The following is a 17,122-nucleotide window of genomic DNA, read 5'->3' as shown; positions in this document are numbered from 1 at the left end:
GTTGCTGGATGATTGCTCTGTTGTTTCTACCAATACTCTAAGATATAAATGCCAATCTGATTAAATTTAGTCCCTTTTGTATCATTAGTTTTTAAGGCAAGTCTTTGCAGTTCGTTCTGACGATGAGAAGGCTCACCTTTGCTGTCTCTTTCTTTGGTTCTCTCTGATAAACTAGCTTGTTGCTCTGATGGCACCATCGGCTTTCTCTTAATTGCTTACCACCAAAACCACCATTGCTCCTGAGAGCATCCTTATGCTTAAACCTTCCCACACTCTATTTCAAACACGGTCTGTTCCTCTGGGGAGAGCTTAGCAGCTCTCTGTTCTTACAATACCTCGTTTCCCCTCTGTTCTCGTGGAAAAATCTCTGAGCCACTGCTTTTCTCAGAGTGACTGCCCTGCTTCATTACCTGGGCAGAGGTGGCCGCCTCTGGTCTTCTTAGCTTATTTCCCAGGCACAGAACCTTTGTCCTACAAGCAAACTGGGGCACATCCGATCACGGTTCCAGTATTCTTGGCCAGCTGTGCAGGGGATGGAGCGTCTGTCCGACGAGTAAGAGTGAAGGGAGAGAGTCCCTGATTTCTGGGTTGCTTTGCTGGGAATTCAGTTTCTGCATCTTGGAGCTGAAGGGGATGCTGTTCACGTTAGTGGCCTGCTCTTCCTGATACCTCCTAACTGGGAGCTGATGGGAAAGGGAGCCCTAATTTCTTGACCACATGTGGCAGAATGGAGCTGCCATCATGCTGAGCTGGGGGGCCCGGAGGGAGGGCAAGGGTTGTCTCTGAAGCTCCATAGCACTCTCACTGTTCTTAGTGAGATTCAGTATGTTTTCCTGAAAAAATATTTTAATGTGGTCTTTACTTTTAGGATAATTTTCAAAGACTTTGAATAATTTTTTAAACAAATAACTTTCACCACTTACAGCTGTTTTGCTGGGGAATAATGACACAGGATTCCTCACTCTTGACATTCTGAAATAAAAGTCTTTCTCTTAGGCTGTTTACATTTACCTAAAGAAGAATGAAGACAGTTATTTGAATGGAGTGAAAGAAAAAGAAGCTTATGATAAAATAAAATGGAATTTCAAAACTAGATTTTTGGCTGAGTCAGTCAGGGTTTTTCATGTGGTTGGAATTCTTCAGAAAACTTCCTAACATTGCGAAATGCTTTGACTAAGCAGTCTTATGATGCTCCACAAGCTTTTTTTTTTTTTTCCAGTCATGTGGACACTGCATTGAAAAAGTCCAACTGAGTTTTTGCCTCCAGATTGAAACCCATATTTTATAAAGAAAATCTTAGATTTCCCCTTCATTTACTTGGTAGCTTAAAGCCATTCTCAATTTGTTAAGTCAGAAACTTTAAATGCGATCTCTGACATCAGTTTGTCAACCTTCATGGAGATTGAGCAGAAATCGAAGAATCTCATGAGATTGATACAGCAGAGCAGAAATCTAAGAATGTATATTAGGACGATGATGAAATGACCATACCTTTTGGGAAAATGTTCCCCTACTTGAACCCTCAAGTTAGTTTACAAATTGTTGAAAACCCTGCTTCTCTTTCCAGGCAGCTTCCTGTTAGTTTGAATAGGTTTGGGCTGACCATAGGCCTCCATGTGTTACCTGTCTTCCTCTTCTGTCTTTTTATGGCATGCAATTTCCTAAACCCACAAACCAACCCTCAACTCCTGTGTTCATTCAATACACCTGCAGGTCCTACTGTGTGGCAAGCATTGTGCTAGGAGCTGAGGCCCCAGTGTTAATGAACACATTCCCTTGACCTTAACTATTTCCTTGTTCCTCTTGAGGGGAAGAAATATGAAAAAAAAAAAATACATGTCAGAATTCAGCATTCTGTTATAAAAGAGGCATATACAGGACACACAGAAGACCCTAAGGCCACTGTCAACTTCTTCAGGATGGGAGACAGAAGAAGCTTCATCTCAAGAAAGTGATGGTTAAATTGAGCCGTGAAAAAGGTTTTGGATAGACCAGATTAGATAAGCAGTGATGAAGAAGGACGCACCAGGCAACAGAAGGCTTGAAGATGAAAATCCACACAAATAGGCTCATTTACAGGACTGGTCTTTTAACCTTACAATTGGGAGAGCCTGGTTCCAACAGGAGACTGTATTTCTTTGATTATAATGTTTTCCTTTCATTTTATGCCTGCATTCTCCAATCCCCCTGGTCTCAACCTCTTTAATAACAGAGAGTAGAGTTTTATTCTTCCAGCACAGCATCGCACATATTTAGGGGGTCCTTAAAAATGTGTTGAATGAATGAATACCATAAACCCACTAGTCATTATCCAGTTTAAGGGCTGTTCTTTGCCTTGGAAACTAGTTCTGAATACGCTTCATACAGTGATGGCAGCCCCTTTCTGTGGAGATGTCTCCACCATAGAGCTCCAGGGAGACAGGGTCTAGCTCCTGTGTCCAGGTCCAGCTGGTGATTGATTTTGCTAGAAGTGGCAAAAGCGATGCACAGATTCTAAATAGGTGTAGATTGTGAGTTAAGCGTTGTCTTATGATCTCGTGCTTTATATGAAGAAAAATGAGATGCTTTAGCCCATATTATGCACACGTAGGTGAAAATGGGCAATCCAAGCGACTGCTGTCACCTTGACAACCTTCCCCTTTTGTCCCTTTAAACATCCGACCAATATTCCCTGACACAGAGTGGGAAGGTGTCAGTTAGGGCTCTCTGTCCTCCCAAACTGCCCACTACTCACTCACCGGGCGCAGCGCCTTCAGCCACTCCCTGATGTGTGCTTCCTGGTCTTCTGGGCTCTGCCCCGTCGTGGGTCTGGGGCATGTCCTGGGCCTGGTTGGAGAGACAGACACCAGGAAACCAAGTCTCCCCTTTCTTGCCTGGTTCAGTCAGCTCCAGAGCAGACCACATAAAGGGGTACAAGTGTCTATGACTTCTTTATGTTTTTAAAAGCTTTTTTTTTTTAATTTTTAATTTTTTAAAAATTAAAATTTTTTTTGGCCGCTCCTTAGGATATGCAGAATCTTAGTTCCCTGACCAGAAATCAAACCCACGCCCCCTACAGTGGAAGCATGGAGTACTAACCACTGGACCTCTAGGGAAGTCCCGCTTTGAATTTTTACCGATGAGGAAACTCAAAGCACCTCAGCTTGAAGCACTCAGCGGGGATACACTTGGTGGGTCCAGCCTCAGTACCTAACCAGATGTCCTGAGGTTGGTGCCTTGCTAGGAGAGACCCCTTTTGGGAGGCCCATCCTCTTTCCATAGAATCCATCTCTTTTCACTGACTCCCCATCCTAACCTCTAGCAGTACATTTCCTTAAATCTCACTTATAAAATGTGATAAGGGTCTTGGGTAGATGCTAAGATTTAATACTTGTTACCATTCCCAGGTGGCTCTGTGGTAAAGAATCTGCTTGCTAATGCAGGAGACGCAGGAGATGCGGATTCAGTCTCTGTGTTCAGAAGATCCCCTAGAGAAGGACATGGCAACCCACTCCAGTATTCTTGCCTGGGAAATCTCATGGACAGAGGAGCCTGGTGGGCTACAGTCCATGGGGTCGCAAAGAGTTGTACGTGACTGAGTATGCTCGCAAGGTCAAGCTAATAAATGGCTCTAGGTGGGATTCCAAATCTCCGAGACCTTTATGGAGTCTCTCCCTTCCCCCACCCCTGAACTGCACGCCAGCCTCCTGGAACACACACACACACACACACACAAACACACACTCACTCACTCCTCCCAAGACTGAGTGCAAATTATCAGTGCTATTACCAACAGATGCCTTAAGAAGGAAAGTGTTAGTTTCCTAACTGCCACAAAATTGGCAAGGCAATGCTCTCCATCACTCTGGACATCTTTTTGTTGTGCAGAAAAATACAGAATTCCCTTTCTCTGTCCCACCCCCACCCTCATCCTTGTCCCCATGCCATTTTAAATTGCATTCTTTGGGGTCTGCCAGGAATAGGAGAAGGGGCTTTTGTGAGGCCAGATACTCACCCATGGCTGCTCTTTTAACAAAGAGATGCTTTGAGCCTACCATTCCATTAAGGAATAGATTAACTCCTTATCTGAGAGTCCTCTTTACCTTCAATTTCTAACTAGGCAGGAGGGGAGCCCGTGGATTAATCTTCCCCTTGCAGAATATAGGTAATTGATGACCTGTGGGCACAATCGCCAGGTCACATGGTCTGACAAAGGATTTATTTTTTTCCAAATCATTATTCATTTTCATGAAGTGTTACAGAGGAATAAAAATCAAGCTGGATTTAAGTATTTTGTGCAGCAGTTAATGAATCACCTGTCTTGAAGAAAAGGAAAATGACGCAAACTCTCCTGGAAAATTCAGCCAGCATGGTCACCATAGCTTTATGATAGACTCAAGTTCATTATGATAAATATTGGATTCCTTAAAGAAATCTTTTTTTTTTTTTTTTAAATCTTGAACATGGGGCCACGTATCCTGGTGAGGCTAAAGTGTGTCAAAGCAGAGCTGAATGCCAAATGATAATTTCTGCTAAATAATTCAGGCCCTGTGAACTCTGATATTTTGCTTACTTTGATGCCTAATGCAGATGCAATGAGAGAACCTTTTCCTCCTGGTACCAGATCCAATGTGTTCTCACCCACTGTGGCCCTTGTTTTTCTGCAGGTAGCTCATATTCACCCATTTGCGCTGTGTTCCCAGTGCCTGGCAGTAGTGGTCCCTATTAAATAGAGGTTGAAGTTGGTCACTGAGAAAGTTTTGGTGATGTTTACATGTAGAAAAAAACAATAGATTGCAGAGCAAGGACAAAACAGACATTTCAAGAAAAAGGAAGAGGCTACTTTTTTCTAAGGCTGAGAATTTACTTATGGTAAAAAAAAAAAGAAACAAGAAGCAGAAAGTAAACTAGTAAACTTGTGCTTAATCGAGCAACTATTGCATCAGCTTTAAGATGCCTTTTGAAAAATGATGAGCTGTGAAGTGACAGTGCAGAGATCTATTTATAAGGAAAAATTCCTGAGCTCATCTGAGTGATGACCACAAAGTTTTCAATGGTATAGAATGTAAAGCCATTGACTGAAATTGTGTCAAATGAGAAGATAGTTTGATGAACAGGGAGAAAGTATAGATAAGCACTGTGTAAAATGGACCAAAACTAGCCAATAATTAACTAAGAATATAATTGGTTCTCAGAGAAGGAAATGGCAACCCACTTCAGTACTCTTGCCTGGAAAATTCCGTGGATGGAGGAGCCTGGTAGGCTATAGTCCATGGGGTAGCAAAGAGGTAGACACGACTGAGTGACTTCACTTTCTTTCTTTCTGTAGTTCCTTTTGGAGAAGAAAATGGAAACCCACTCCAGTATTCTTTCCTGGAGAATCCCATGGATGGAGGGGCCTGGTGGGTTACAGTCGATGGGGTTGCAAAGAGTTGGACACGACTAAGCAACACACACACACACACACACACACACACACACACATAATCGGTTCTAGTCTGATAACCTTAATGATCAGGTCAAAATTAAAATGATAATAGGAGAATCTAATATGTGTTGATTACTATTTCTAGGCATTGGATTAGCTCCTTTTATATGGATTGACTATTTCAATCTTCTCAACAATATTAACTAACTTGCTCAATGAATATTAACTATTTTGTTGATAGTTAATATTAGGAGAAGGCAATGGCACCCCACTCCAGTACTCTTGCCTGGAAAATCCCATGGATGGAGGAGCCTGGTAGGCTGCAGTCCATGGGGTCGCGAAGAGTCAAACATGACTGATCGACTTCACTTTCACTTTTCACTCTTATGCATTGAAGAAGGAAATGGCAACCCACTCCAGTGTTCTTGCCTGGAGAATCTCAGGGATGGGGTAGCACAGAGTTGGACACGACTGAAGTGACTTAGCAGTAGCAGCAGTTAATATTAACAATACAAAGTATAAAAACCTCATTTTGTAATGAAGTTGCATGACATAGTGTAGGTAAAATAAGTTTTCATCTACAAATCCTACATGGAATAATATTCAATGTAATGCTTTAAAAAGAAAGAAAAAAGAAAAAGACTATGGTGAGTTTCCTGTTGCAACAGAATGGAGTGGAACAAAGACATTGGAAGCCTTGGGGCTTGCTAATATTCTTTCGATCTGTCTCTCTCTCTCACAGGGAAATGATGCTGATATGGTGGATAAAAACAAATGCTGTACCCTCTGTAACATGTCCTTCACCTCCGCGGTGGTGGCTGACTCACATTATCAAGGCAAAATCCATGCCAAAAGGTTAAAACTGTTGCTAGGAGAGAAAACCCCGCTAAAGACCACAGGTAGGTGAATGGTGGTGGTGGGGAGACCCTGACCTCCAGTGCCTGGCCGGTTCCTCATGCTGCCTCTTCAGGGGCGGCTGCAGATCAGAGCGATGCCCTTCAAACCTAAAGGGATGGGCAGGTTGCCCGGTGGAACTCGCAGTTGTAAGGCCATTAAATCCAGGTACTGATCCTCTCAACCTGGCCCCTTCAGATACATGATTCAGCAGTTTGCATCTTTTGTTTCTATCCTGCAAGATGTTGCCTATCATATTTATTATATGTTATGTAAGGTTATCTATTATGTAAGGAATGCTGTCTTTTCTGACTTTGGTCTGTAATCAGCAGAGGTGATGGATGGTGTACTGTATGTTATTGATTCCCTACTGCAGACTGATTCATCTGTACCATTTTTTTGTCTTTAGAAACACTTTTATCTGCTGACAACCATGGTGTGCCTTCTCCCCACCCACCCCACCCCATGTAGCATTCCAGTCATCATCTGGGGATTCTGTGATTCAAGCCTATTAACTTTCACGATAAAAGGCTTAAATATCAGTAACAGAGCATTTGACCTTCTAATTATTCAGAAGTAACAAAAAATTTCTTCAGAAGGCTATCCAGTCATAGAACTGCAATACTACCATTATCATTTAATAAAGACAGACAATTAGAACAAGATTTACATGGTAGCAAAGACGTTACTAGAATAGGTGATAATCTCAAGAAGTTGAGGGTATATTTCATGATGTCGATGTTTCCAGTGCAATTACAATGGAGTTGTGCATTGGAGCTGCCTGCCTAATGAATCATGCATAAATCGTGGGTGTAATTATTTTTTAAATGGTATTTTGGAAATTGAAGAGAATCTAAAACAATACTTGGCTTTTATTCTCACTGGTGTTTTTCTTAAGAAAAATATCTGCTTTTGCCTAAAGACTAGTAGGGAATCTTTTCACTGTATTTTTCTACTTACTTGAACTGAAGAATATTGTTTTCATAAAGGTAACTGTGACATTCAGATATAGGATGGTTGCAAAGCCCATGGAAATGGGAGAAAGCTCAGCTAGATTGAGGTACACTGTCTGTATTGACATTTGATAAGCAGGCACTTGGTTGAAACTCCTGATTTTTGCTCTCTAAAAGGTTGGATACTCACCTTGTAACCTACTCCCCCTCAAATCTCTTAAAATAGACACTTCAGAGAAACAGCCACTGGAAAATTTTTACCTGTTCTCCATGAATGAGTAACTAAGCCCATTTGTTCTCCCTGCCTAAGCAGAGTATTGCTGTTAAATTTAATTTTGGAGGTAGTGATGGAGGAGAAGAGGCTCTGTCTTCGTTTATCACATCAATTAGCAAGTGGGAGTTATTATTTCTGTAAAGAAGAATCACCACCTGGCAAAAAATAGTTCTTGGTGAATTTCAACACATCCTTAAGATAACCAAGCACCAGTTTGTTTCTCTGAGTTACCCTCAAAGCTGGTAAATATAACTTGGGGGTAATTTGTTAGTTGCCTTCTATATATTCCAAGGGAAAACAATCTAAAATACGGAAACTGCAGTGTTTACATAATGAGTTACTTCTGGTGTTCACAGAGCTACCCTAGTCCTCACTGTGACAGACATCGAGTTGCCGGGTGGGTGAGGAGGGAATAGGGGTGGGTTGGGGGGTAGGGAGCACTCACAGCACTTGATTCAGGCCTGGGAAAGAGATGCCGGTTTCTTTTGCCAGCATCTCCCATTTCTCATCTAGCTTAGGGTCCCGAAGCTGCGCATCCCCTTTGTGCGGCTTCACCTCTCATCCATTCTCCTCCAAAGCTGTTTTGAGCAGAAAGGATCTGGGAACGGGTTAACTTGAGACAGAATTGAAGAGCCTGGGAAGGTACATTGGTTCCCTGGGCTGACACTGATGTCAACCCAACTGCCATCAGGGAGCAAACGAAACAAGGCGTCCTCCTAGAAGGAGGTGAGTCGTTAGGTACACGTGTAAGCAGAGGGCAGGCGTTGTGTCCCGGGGCTCAGGGCAAGGATGGAGGGCTGGGAGGAGGGTGGGCTCCAGTGATGGGGATTCGGGGTACCGAGATCATCCTGAGACCAAGCAGGGTACCAGCGTCAGGAGAGTCAGGCAAATGGTAGCCTGAGGTTCTGGAGAAAGGAAAGACTGTCAAGAGCATGGCAGAAAGGTTAGTTGCTCAGTCATGTCCGACTCTTTGCAACTCCATGGGCTGTAGCCTGCCAGGATCCTCTGTCCATGGGATTCTCCAGGCAAGAATACTGAAGTGGATTGCCATTTCCTCCTCCAGGGGATCTTTCCAGCCCAGGGATTGGACCCGGGTCTCCCACATTACAGGCAGATTCTTTACCATCTGAGACACCAGGAGTCCCAAGAGCATGGGAAGGCACTGTTAGACCTGAGCGCTGGGCTGGAAACCACACAGGGACATAGCAAGAACCTGGCTCCCAGGTCTAGGTTAGAGGTTGAGGCTTGGTCTCTAGCACAAATTCAGTTACTACAAATAGAGAATAAGGACTAAGAGGCAGCAAAAAAGAACACTTGGGACATGGACTTCCTGAACCCCTGAGTGAAGCTCCTTCAGATCCTTGAATGGCATCAGGACAGCCTACCATCCATCTTTACTGCCTGTAGCTGAACCCAGCAGGGCTGCCTGAAGCTGTGGCTGGGGCTGCCCTCTGCCCGTCTAGGAACTGCTCTGTCTAATCCACCAAGGTGGCTGGACATCACTTCTACAGTGAAAACAGAAGGAAAACATAGAACATTAAAAACCCAGCCAACTGAATTCAGAAGCAATCTCCCTCCTCAGGTGGGCTCCTGGAGATTCCCTTCCATAAGTAACAGGCTCCTGAATGGTGGTGACTTCTGAGTGAGAATTATTGAATGAAGCATGAGTCATTGCTTCTCAGAGCTATTCTGTATGATGAAGGGGAGCAGTTGGTGTCTGGGAACCATCACCTTTCCTCCTACTCAAGATGCACTTTGATCAGACATCAGCTGAGGATACTGCAGAATTAGCTGGCGTTTGAGTTGTTTTTTTCAAACGGGTGTGTGTTTACTAGGATGTCTGAAATGCTTGGAGGCGCCGCTAAGGACAAAACCCCGTGTGTTTTGGAATCTCTGCTCTAGCTCATGCTTTTCTTTCTATAAGATGAGAGCAGGGGAGACTGCAAACTCACCGTGTTCTCCACGGCTTGGCAGACCTTGGTGTAGAGGTCTTGCCCAGATTGGAGGCTCGGTAGAGGCTGCCCTGGTCATGTCACAGCCACACTGTGGGAAGCTTCTGGAGGTGACCCAGAGAAAAGAGGCCAGAATGGTGAAGAGCATGGGAATCCTCTCACTGGAAGGGGCGGAAAGGAAGTGATGCTTTTGAGCATGGAAGAGAGATTACTGGGAAGCCTGTCATGGGAAAGAGAGAATCCTGCTGTGTGTGCGTGTGAATGTGCATCATGCATGTGTGTGCTTGGATTTAAAAGATATAACCAACGAGGAGGTAGAAATTAGGGAATTAGATCTGAGCTCTGAATAAGTATCTCATATTCAGAGATATTTGTTTTTATTTTCTGTCCATGACATGCAGTTTGTGGGGTCTTAGTTTCCAGACCAGGGATTGAACCTGGGACCTTTGCGTTGGGAGTGCAGAGTCTTAACCCCTGGACACCAGGGAAGTCTCAGTAATCAGAGACACTTAAAGGTGGACTGTGTGTCCGGGGATGAGGGGCTGTTGAAGCAGAGGTTGAACCGCTTGGCAGGGCATTTCCTGAGGGGGTTCTACCATCATAACGTTAGCCTAGATAGAGGGCATTTTAAGTCACTCGATTACATGGTCAGCCTAGACGGCACTTTCCGTGCACCCCAGGTTCCCCAGCTCCTGCACCCCCACTCTCCTGGGCCAGTCCCTGCCTCTGTTCAGAGAACTTACCCCAGAAACGTCCATCTCCAAGGAGACCCAGACCATGTCCCTTTGAAGCATAAAACAAAAGCTTTCAACTACAGTTATTTCCCACTGTCTGCCACTAATCAAAGTGAGATTTGAGATCACCCACACTCTATCAGTATCAGTTCAGTCGCTCAGTCATGTCTCACTCTTTGTGGCCCCATGGACTGCAGCACGCCAGGCTCCCCTGTCCATCACCAACTCCTGGAGTTTACTCAGACTCATGTTCATTGAGTCGGTGATGCCATCCAACCATCTCATCCTCTGTCGTCCCCTTCTCCTCCCACCTTCAGTCTTTCCCAGCATCAGGGTCTTTTCAAATAAGTCAGTTCTTCGCATCAAGTGGCCAAAGTACTGGTGTTTCAGCTTCAGCATCACTCCTTCCAATGCATATTCAGGACTGATTTCCTTTAGGAAATTTGGGTTTCCTAATTCCTGATTTCCTTCCAGCCAGGAAGGACTAGTTGGATCTCCTTGCAGTCCAATGGACTCTGAAGAGTCTTCTCCAACACCACGGTTCAAAAGCATAAATTCTTTGGTGCTCAGCTTTCTTTATGGTCCAACTCTCACATCCATACATGACTAATGGAAAAACCATAGCTTTGACTAGACAGACCTTTGTTGGCAAAGTAATTTCTCTGCTTTTAAATAAGCTTTCTAGGTTGGTCGTAACTTTTCTTCCAAGGAGTAAGCATCTTTTAATTTCATGGCTGTGGTCACTATCTGCAGTGATTTTGGAGCCCCCCCAAATAAAGTCTGTCACTGTTTCCACTGTTTCCTCATCTATTTGCCATGAAGTGATGGGACCAGATGCCATGATCTTAGTTTTCTGAATATTGAGTTTTAAGCCAACTTTTTCAGTCTCCTCTTTCACTTTCAAGAGGCTCTTTAGTTCCACGCTTTCCGCCATAAGGGTGGTGTCATCTGCATATCTGAGGTTATTGATATTTCTCCCAGAAATCTTGATTCCAGGCTGTGCTTCATCCAGTCTAGCATTTCTCATGATGTACTCTGCATATAAGTTAAATAAGCAGGGTGAAAATATACAGTCTTGACATACTCTTTTACCGATTTGGAACCAGTCTGTTGTTCCATGTCCAGTTCTAACTGTTGCTTCCTGACCTGCATACAGGTTTTTCAGGAGGCAGGTCAGGTGGTCTGGTATTCCCATCTCCTTCAGAATTTTCCACAGTTTATTGTGATCCACACAGTTGAAGGCTTTGGCATAGTCAATAAAGCAGAAATAGATGTTTTACTGGAACTCTCTTGCTTTTTCGATGATCCAACAGATGTTGGCAATTTGATCTCTGGTTCCTCTGCCTTGTCTAAATCCAACTTGTACATCTGGAAGTTCACAGTTCATGTACTGTTGAAGCCTGGCTTGGAGAATTTTGAGCATTACTTTTCTAGCGTGTGAGATGAGTGCAATTGTGTGGTAGTTTGAGCATTCTTTGGCATTGCCTTTCTTTGGGACTGGAGTGAAAACTTACCTTTTCTGGTCCTGTGGCCACTGTTGAGTTTTTCAAATTTGCTGGCATCTTGAATGCAGCACTTTGACAACATCATCTTTTAGGATTTGAAATAGCTCAACTGGAATTCCATCACCTCCACTTGTTTTGTTCGTAGTGATGTTTCCTAAGGCCCGCTTGACTTTGCTTTCCAGGATGTCTGGCTCTAAGTGAGTGATCACACCATCGTGATTATCTGGGTCATGAAGATCTTTTTTGTATAGTTCTTCTGTCAATTCTTACCACCTCTTAATACCTTCTGCTTCTGTTAGGTCCATACCATTTCTGTCCTTTATTGAGCCCATAGTTGCATGAAATGTTCCCTTGGTATCTCCAATTATCTTGAAGATATCTCTAGTCTTTCCCATTCTATGGTTTTCCTCTATTTCTTTGCATTGATCACTGAGGAAGCCTTTCTTATCTCTCTGTGCTATTCTTTGGAACTCTGCATTCAAATGGGAATATCTTTCCTTTTCTCCTTTGCCTTTCTCTTCTCTTCTTTTCACAGCTATTTGTAAGGCCTCCTCAGACAACCATTTTGCCTTTTTGCATTTCTTTTTCTTGGGTATGGTCTTGCTCCCTGCCTCCTCTACAGTGTCAGGAACCTCTGTCCATAGTTCTTCCAGCACTCTGTCTATCTATCAGATCTAATCCCTTGAATATATTTCTCACTTCCACTGTATAATCAATCATAAGGGATTGATTTAGGTCATAACTGAATGGTCTAGTAGTTTTCCCTACTTTCTTCAATTTAAGTCTGAATTTGGCAATAGGGAGTTCGTGGCCTGAGCCACAGTCAGCTCCCAGTCTTATTTTTGCTGACTCTATAGAGCTTCTCCATCTTTGGCTGCAAAGAATATAATCAATCTGATTTTGGTATTGACTATCTGGTGATGTCGATATGTAGAGTCTTCTCTTGTGTTGTTGGAAGAGGGTGTTTGCTATGACCAGTGCATTCTCTTGGCATAACTCTGTTAACCTTTGTCCTGCTTTATTCTGTATTCCAAAGCCAAGCTTGCCTGTTACTCCAGGTATTTCTTGACTTCCTACTTTTGCATTTCAGTCCCCTATAATGAAAAGGACCTCTTTTTTGGATGTTAGTTCTAGGAAGTCTTTTAGGTCTTCATAGAACCGTTCAACTTCAGCTTCTTCAGCATTATTGGTCGGGACATAGACTTGGATTACTGTGGTATTGAATGGTTTGCCTTGAAAATGAACAGAGATCATTCTGTCATTTTTGAGATTGCATCCAAGTACTGCATTTCAGACTCTTTTGTTGACTTTGATGGCTACTCCATTTCTTGTAAGGGATTCTTGCCCACAGTAGTAGATATAATGGTCATCTGAGTTAAATTCACCCATTCCAGCCCATTTTAGTTCACTGATTCCTAAAATGTCCACATTCACTCTTGCCACCTCCTGTTTGACCACTTCCAATTTGCCTTGATTCATGGACCTAACATTCCAGATTCCTATGCAATATTGCCCTTTACAGCATCGGACTTTGCTTCTATCACCAGTCACATCCACAACTGGGTGTTGTTTTTGCTTTGGCTCCATCTATTCATTCTTTCTGGAGTTATTTCTCCACCGAATCTCCAGTAGCATATTGGGTACCTAGCGACCTGGGGAGTTCATCTTTCAATGTCCTATCTTTTTGCCTTTTCATACTGTTCATGGGGTTCTCAAGGCAAGAATACTGAAGTGGTTTGCCATTCTCTTCTCCAGTGGACCATGTTTTGTCAGAACTCTCCACCATGACCTGTCTGTCTTGGGTGGCCCTACACAGCATGGCTCATAGTTTCATTGAGTTAGACAAGGCCATGGCCCACGTGATCAAATAGTGAGTTTTCTGTGATTGTGGTTTTCAGTCTGTCCGCCCTCTGATGGAGAAGGATAAGAGGCTTATGGAAGCTTCCTGATGGGAGAGACTGACTGAGGGGGAAATTGGGTCTTGTTCTGATGGGCAAGGGGCTAGGTATTATATTCAGAATCATCAGGAAAAGTTATTTGTATTTGTGGCAGAGACCTTGCTCATCCAAACATTCTTTGCTTCTGCCTTCCCCAGACTTTCAGATGATTGAGAGGAGATGTACTTTTTAAAAAAGTTTATTCATCTTATTTTTGTCTGCAGTGGGTCTCGGTTGCTCTGTGCAGATTTTCTCTGGTTGTGCTGGGTGGGGCTGCTCTTTCGGTGAGGCGCACAGATTTCTCATTGTGGTCGCTTCTCTTGTTGCTGAGCGTGGGCACTAGGGTGCATGGGCTTCAGTAGTTGTGGCTTGGTTGCCTGGGTCATGTGGGCCGCCAAAAATCAAACCTGTTTCCCCTACATTGGAAGGAGGGTTCTTAACCACTGGTCCTCCAGGGAAGTTCATGGAGTAGATGTCTTAAGACCGGTTACAAGATGGAAGAGGGCCATTCAACTGGCATTAGACTTTGCAAGAGCAGAAAAGAGGCTTTTTTGCGATCCTTTGGGGCTGTTTGTTATTTCAGGAGAGTCTAATCCATCCTGCTTGATACATTGTCCCTGAACGTTACTGTTTCACACATAAGCTTTTATGAATACATCCATCATTCTTAGCCAAAATGGGTACTGAGTGCTTTTTTTTATATAATTCCCCCAAATCACTGGCTTGACAGGTAATGGCATCACATTTAGCTGTAACCTTTCTTTCATTTTTTGACCCATAAGAGTTTGAAGCTGCTCTAGTGGTGTATGTATCTTAACTTTAGGAGATGGATGGAGAACAATCTGACATGCTTCAGAGGCCTTCTGGCATCACCTCTGTGTGACGACTGCACGTGCAACACTTATTGGCACTTAGTAGGCATTTAATGAATATTTGTTACAATACTGAAAATTGGAAGGATGCATTATAATGAGAATAATGAGAGGTGTTTAAATATCTGTAGCTTGCTTTTCAAATTAACTTGCCTTGCTTATTTAAATTTGATGTCAATGTGATGATCAAAGGCAGTGCTTTTCCAATTTGACAAGAAGTGGCATGCCTGGCCACTTGTCTGATTTTAAAAAAACAAATTTGGCGAAACACAGAATAAAGGATAAGACAAATATAGGCCCTGAAATCAGATGCAGCTTTAAATTCTGGTTGTATCTGTGTGAACTTTTGCAATTAAAGTCCTCAACCCTCAATTTCATGTTGGCAAGATTATGGAGATATTGAGATTATGTAACTATTGTAATAAGGGAGAAGGTATATGTAAAATACTTACTATAGTCCCTACAACTTAAGTGTTAAATGAATGAATGTATATATAGTTATACACAAACACACAACCCTCAGTATTTGCAAGATTTTGTGTCTGTGAATGCACCTACTCACTAAAATTTATTTGTAACCACGAAGTCAGCACTCATGGCATTTCATGGGCCGTGTGTGCACTTGTGTGCAAAGTGGTAAAACATTTGAGTTGCCCTGTGTGTATATTCTCAGCTGACGGCCACACTCTGTCTTCTGAATTTCAACTCTCACATGGCAAACAAGTGCCTTTTTTTACAGTCTAGTTCCTGCCAGGTATTTTGCACTTTTGTGCTTTTTGTTGGAAACATTGCCATTTAAAATGGCTCCCCAGGACAGTGCTGGAGTGCGCTCTAGGGCTTCTAAGTGTGAGAAGGATGTGATGTGCCTTGTGGGAAAATGTGTGTGTTTAGATAAGCTTTGTTCAGGCATGCATTATAATGTGGATTTGAGTTAAATGCTAGTGAATCCAAAATACATGTGAAAGAAGGTGTCTTTAAACAGAAGCACATGTACAACAAGATTCTATGTGGACCAGTTGGTCAGAATGTGGCCACAGCCTCGCAGGAACCTAATTCTATTCCTCCAAGGAACGCTTGATCAATATTTGCTAATTCAGTGTACTTGGAGAGTTTATAGAGTGCAACTACCAGGAATAGCAAGAATCAAACGTCTATGTGATAAAAGTTTCTCTATATTAATTTATAAAATGAAACTTTCAAAAAACCTGTTCATCTCTCAACCACAAAATAAAAATGTATTATGGTTTAGAGATCCTGCAGTGTGGTAAACGATAGAAAAGCAGGCTGACTCTAACCTCATGAGAAAAATCAATGATTGTAACTGATAGTTGTTAAGATATTATATCAGAAATATCACCTTCATTGTTTCATTGAATCTTCAAAATAAATATAAAGTAGTATTAGCTCCATTTTGTGGATGGAGGTTGAAATTCTATGGGGTAAGGTGATTGCTTGGTGTCACATAATGAAATACATGATAGGAATTTGAACTCAGGACTTCTTTTTTTTTTAATTATTTACTTCTTTGGCTTCGTCGGATCTAAGTTGTGGTGCAGCCTTGGTAGTTGCAGCGCTCAAACATAGTTGCCCCAAGACATGTGTGATCTTAGTTACTGGACTAGGGAATCAAACCTCTGTCCCCTGCATTGGAAGGCAGCTCCTTAACCACCGGACGGTCAAGGAAGTCAGAACCCAGGACTTCTGACTGCATTTTCTTTTTTTTTTTTAATTTTTTTATTAGTTGGAGGCTAATTACTTCACAACATTTCAGTGGGTTTTGTCTTACATTGATATGAATCAGCCATAGATTTACACTTATTCCCCATCCCGATCCCCCCTCCCACCTCCCTCTTCACCCGACTCCTCTGGGTCTTCCCAGTGCACCCGGCCCGAGCACTTGTCTCATGCATCCCACCTGGGCTGGTGATCTGTTTCACCATAGATAGTATACATGCTGTTCTTTTGAAACATCCCACCCTCACATTCTCCCACAGAGTTCAAAAGTCTGTTCTGTATTTCTGTGTCTCTTTTTTCGTTTTGCATATAGGGTTATCGTTACCATCTTTCTAAATTCCATATATATGGTGTTAGTATGCCTGTAATGTTCTTTATCTTTCTTTTTGGCTTACTTCACTTTGTATAATGGGCTCCAGGTTCATCCATCTCATTAGAACTGATTCAAATGAATTCTTTTTAATGGCCGAGTGATATTCCATGGTGTATATGTACCACAGCTTCCTTATCCATTCATCTGCTGATGGGCATCTAGGTTGCTTCCATGTCCTGCTATTATAAACAGTGCTGCAATGAACATTGGGGTGCACGTGTCTCTTTCAGATCTGGTTTCCTCAGTGTGTATGCCCAAAAGTGGGATTGCTGGGTCATATGGCAGTTCTATTTCAAGTTTTTTAAGGAATCTCCACACTGTTTTCCATAGTGGCTGTACTAGTTTGCATTCCCACCAACAGTGTAAGAGGGTTCCCTTTTCTCCACACCCCTCTCCAGCATTTATTGCTTGTAGACTTTTGGATAGCAGCCATCCTGACTGGCGTGTAATGGTACCTCATTGTGGTTTTGATTTGCATTTCTCTGAT

At 42.8% G+C, this 17,122-nt stretch overlaps 1 protein-coding gene across 3 annotated transcripts in view; it reads left to right on the top strand.

Annotated features, from left to right (window-relative positions):
- Positions 1-17,122, top strand: part of ZMAT4 (zinc finger matrin-type 4) — a 369,144-nt gene that overhangs the window by 197,485 nt on the left and 154,537 nt on the right. For all 3 annotated transcript variants that reach the window (XM_043454315.1, XM_043454317.1, XM_043454316.1), the window contains exon 4: positions 6,150-6,306. In XM_043454315.1, coding sequence (XP_043310250.1) covers positions 6,150-6,306 — 157 coding nt within the window. The remainder of the gene's footprint in view (positions 1-6,149; positions 6,307-17,122) is intronic.

Source organism: Cervus canadensis, chromosome 31 (genome assembly GCF_019320065.1).
Source record: "Cervus canadensis isolate Bull #8, Minnesota chromosome 31, ASM1932006v1, whole genome shotgun sequence".
Lineage (NCBI taxonomy): Eukaryota > Metazoa > Chordata > Mammalia > Artiodactyla > Cervidae > Cervus > Cervus canadensis.
Note: the sequence above shows the minus strand (reverse complement) of the source record. Positions and strands in the feature narration are given on the sequence as shown.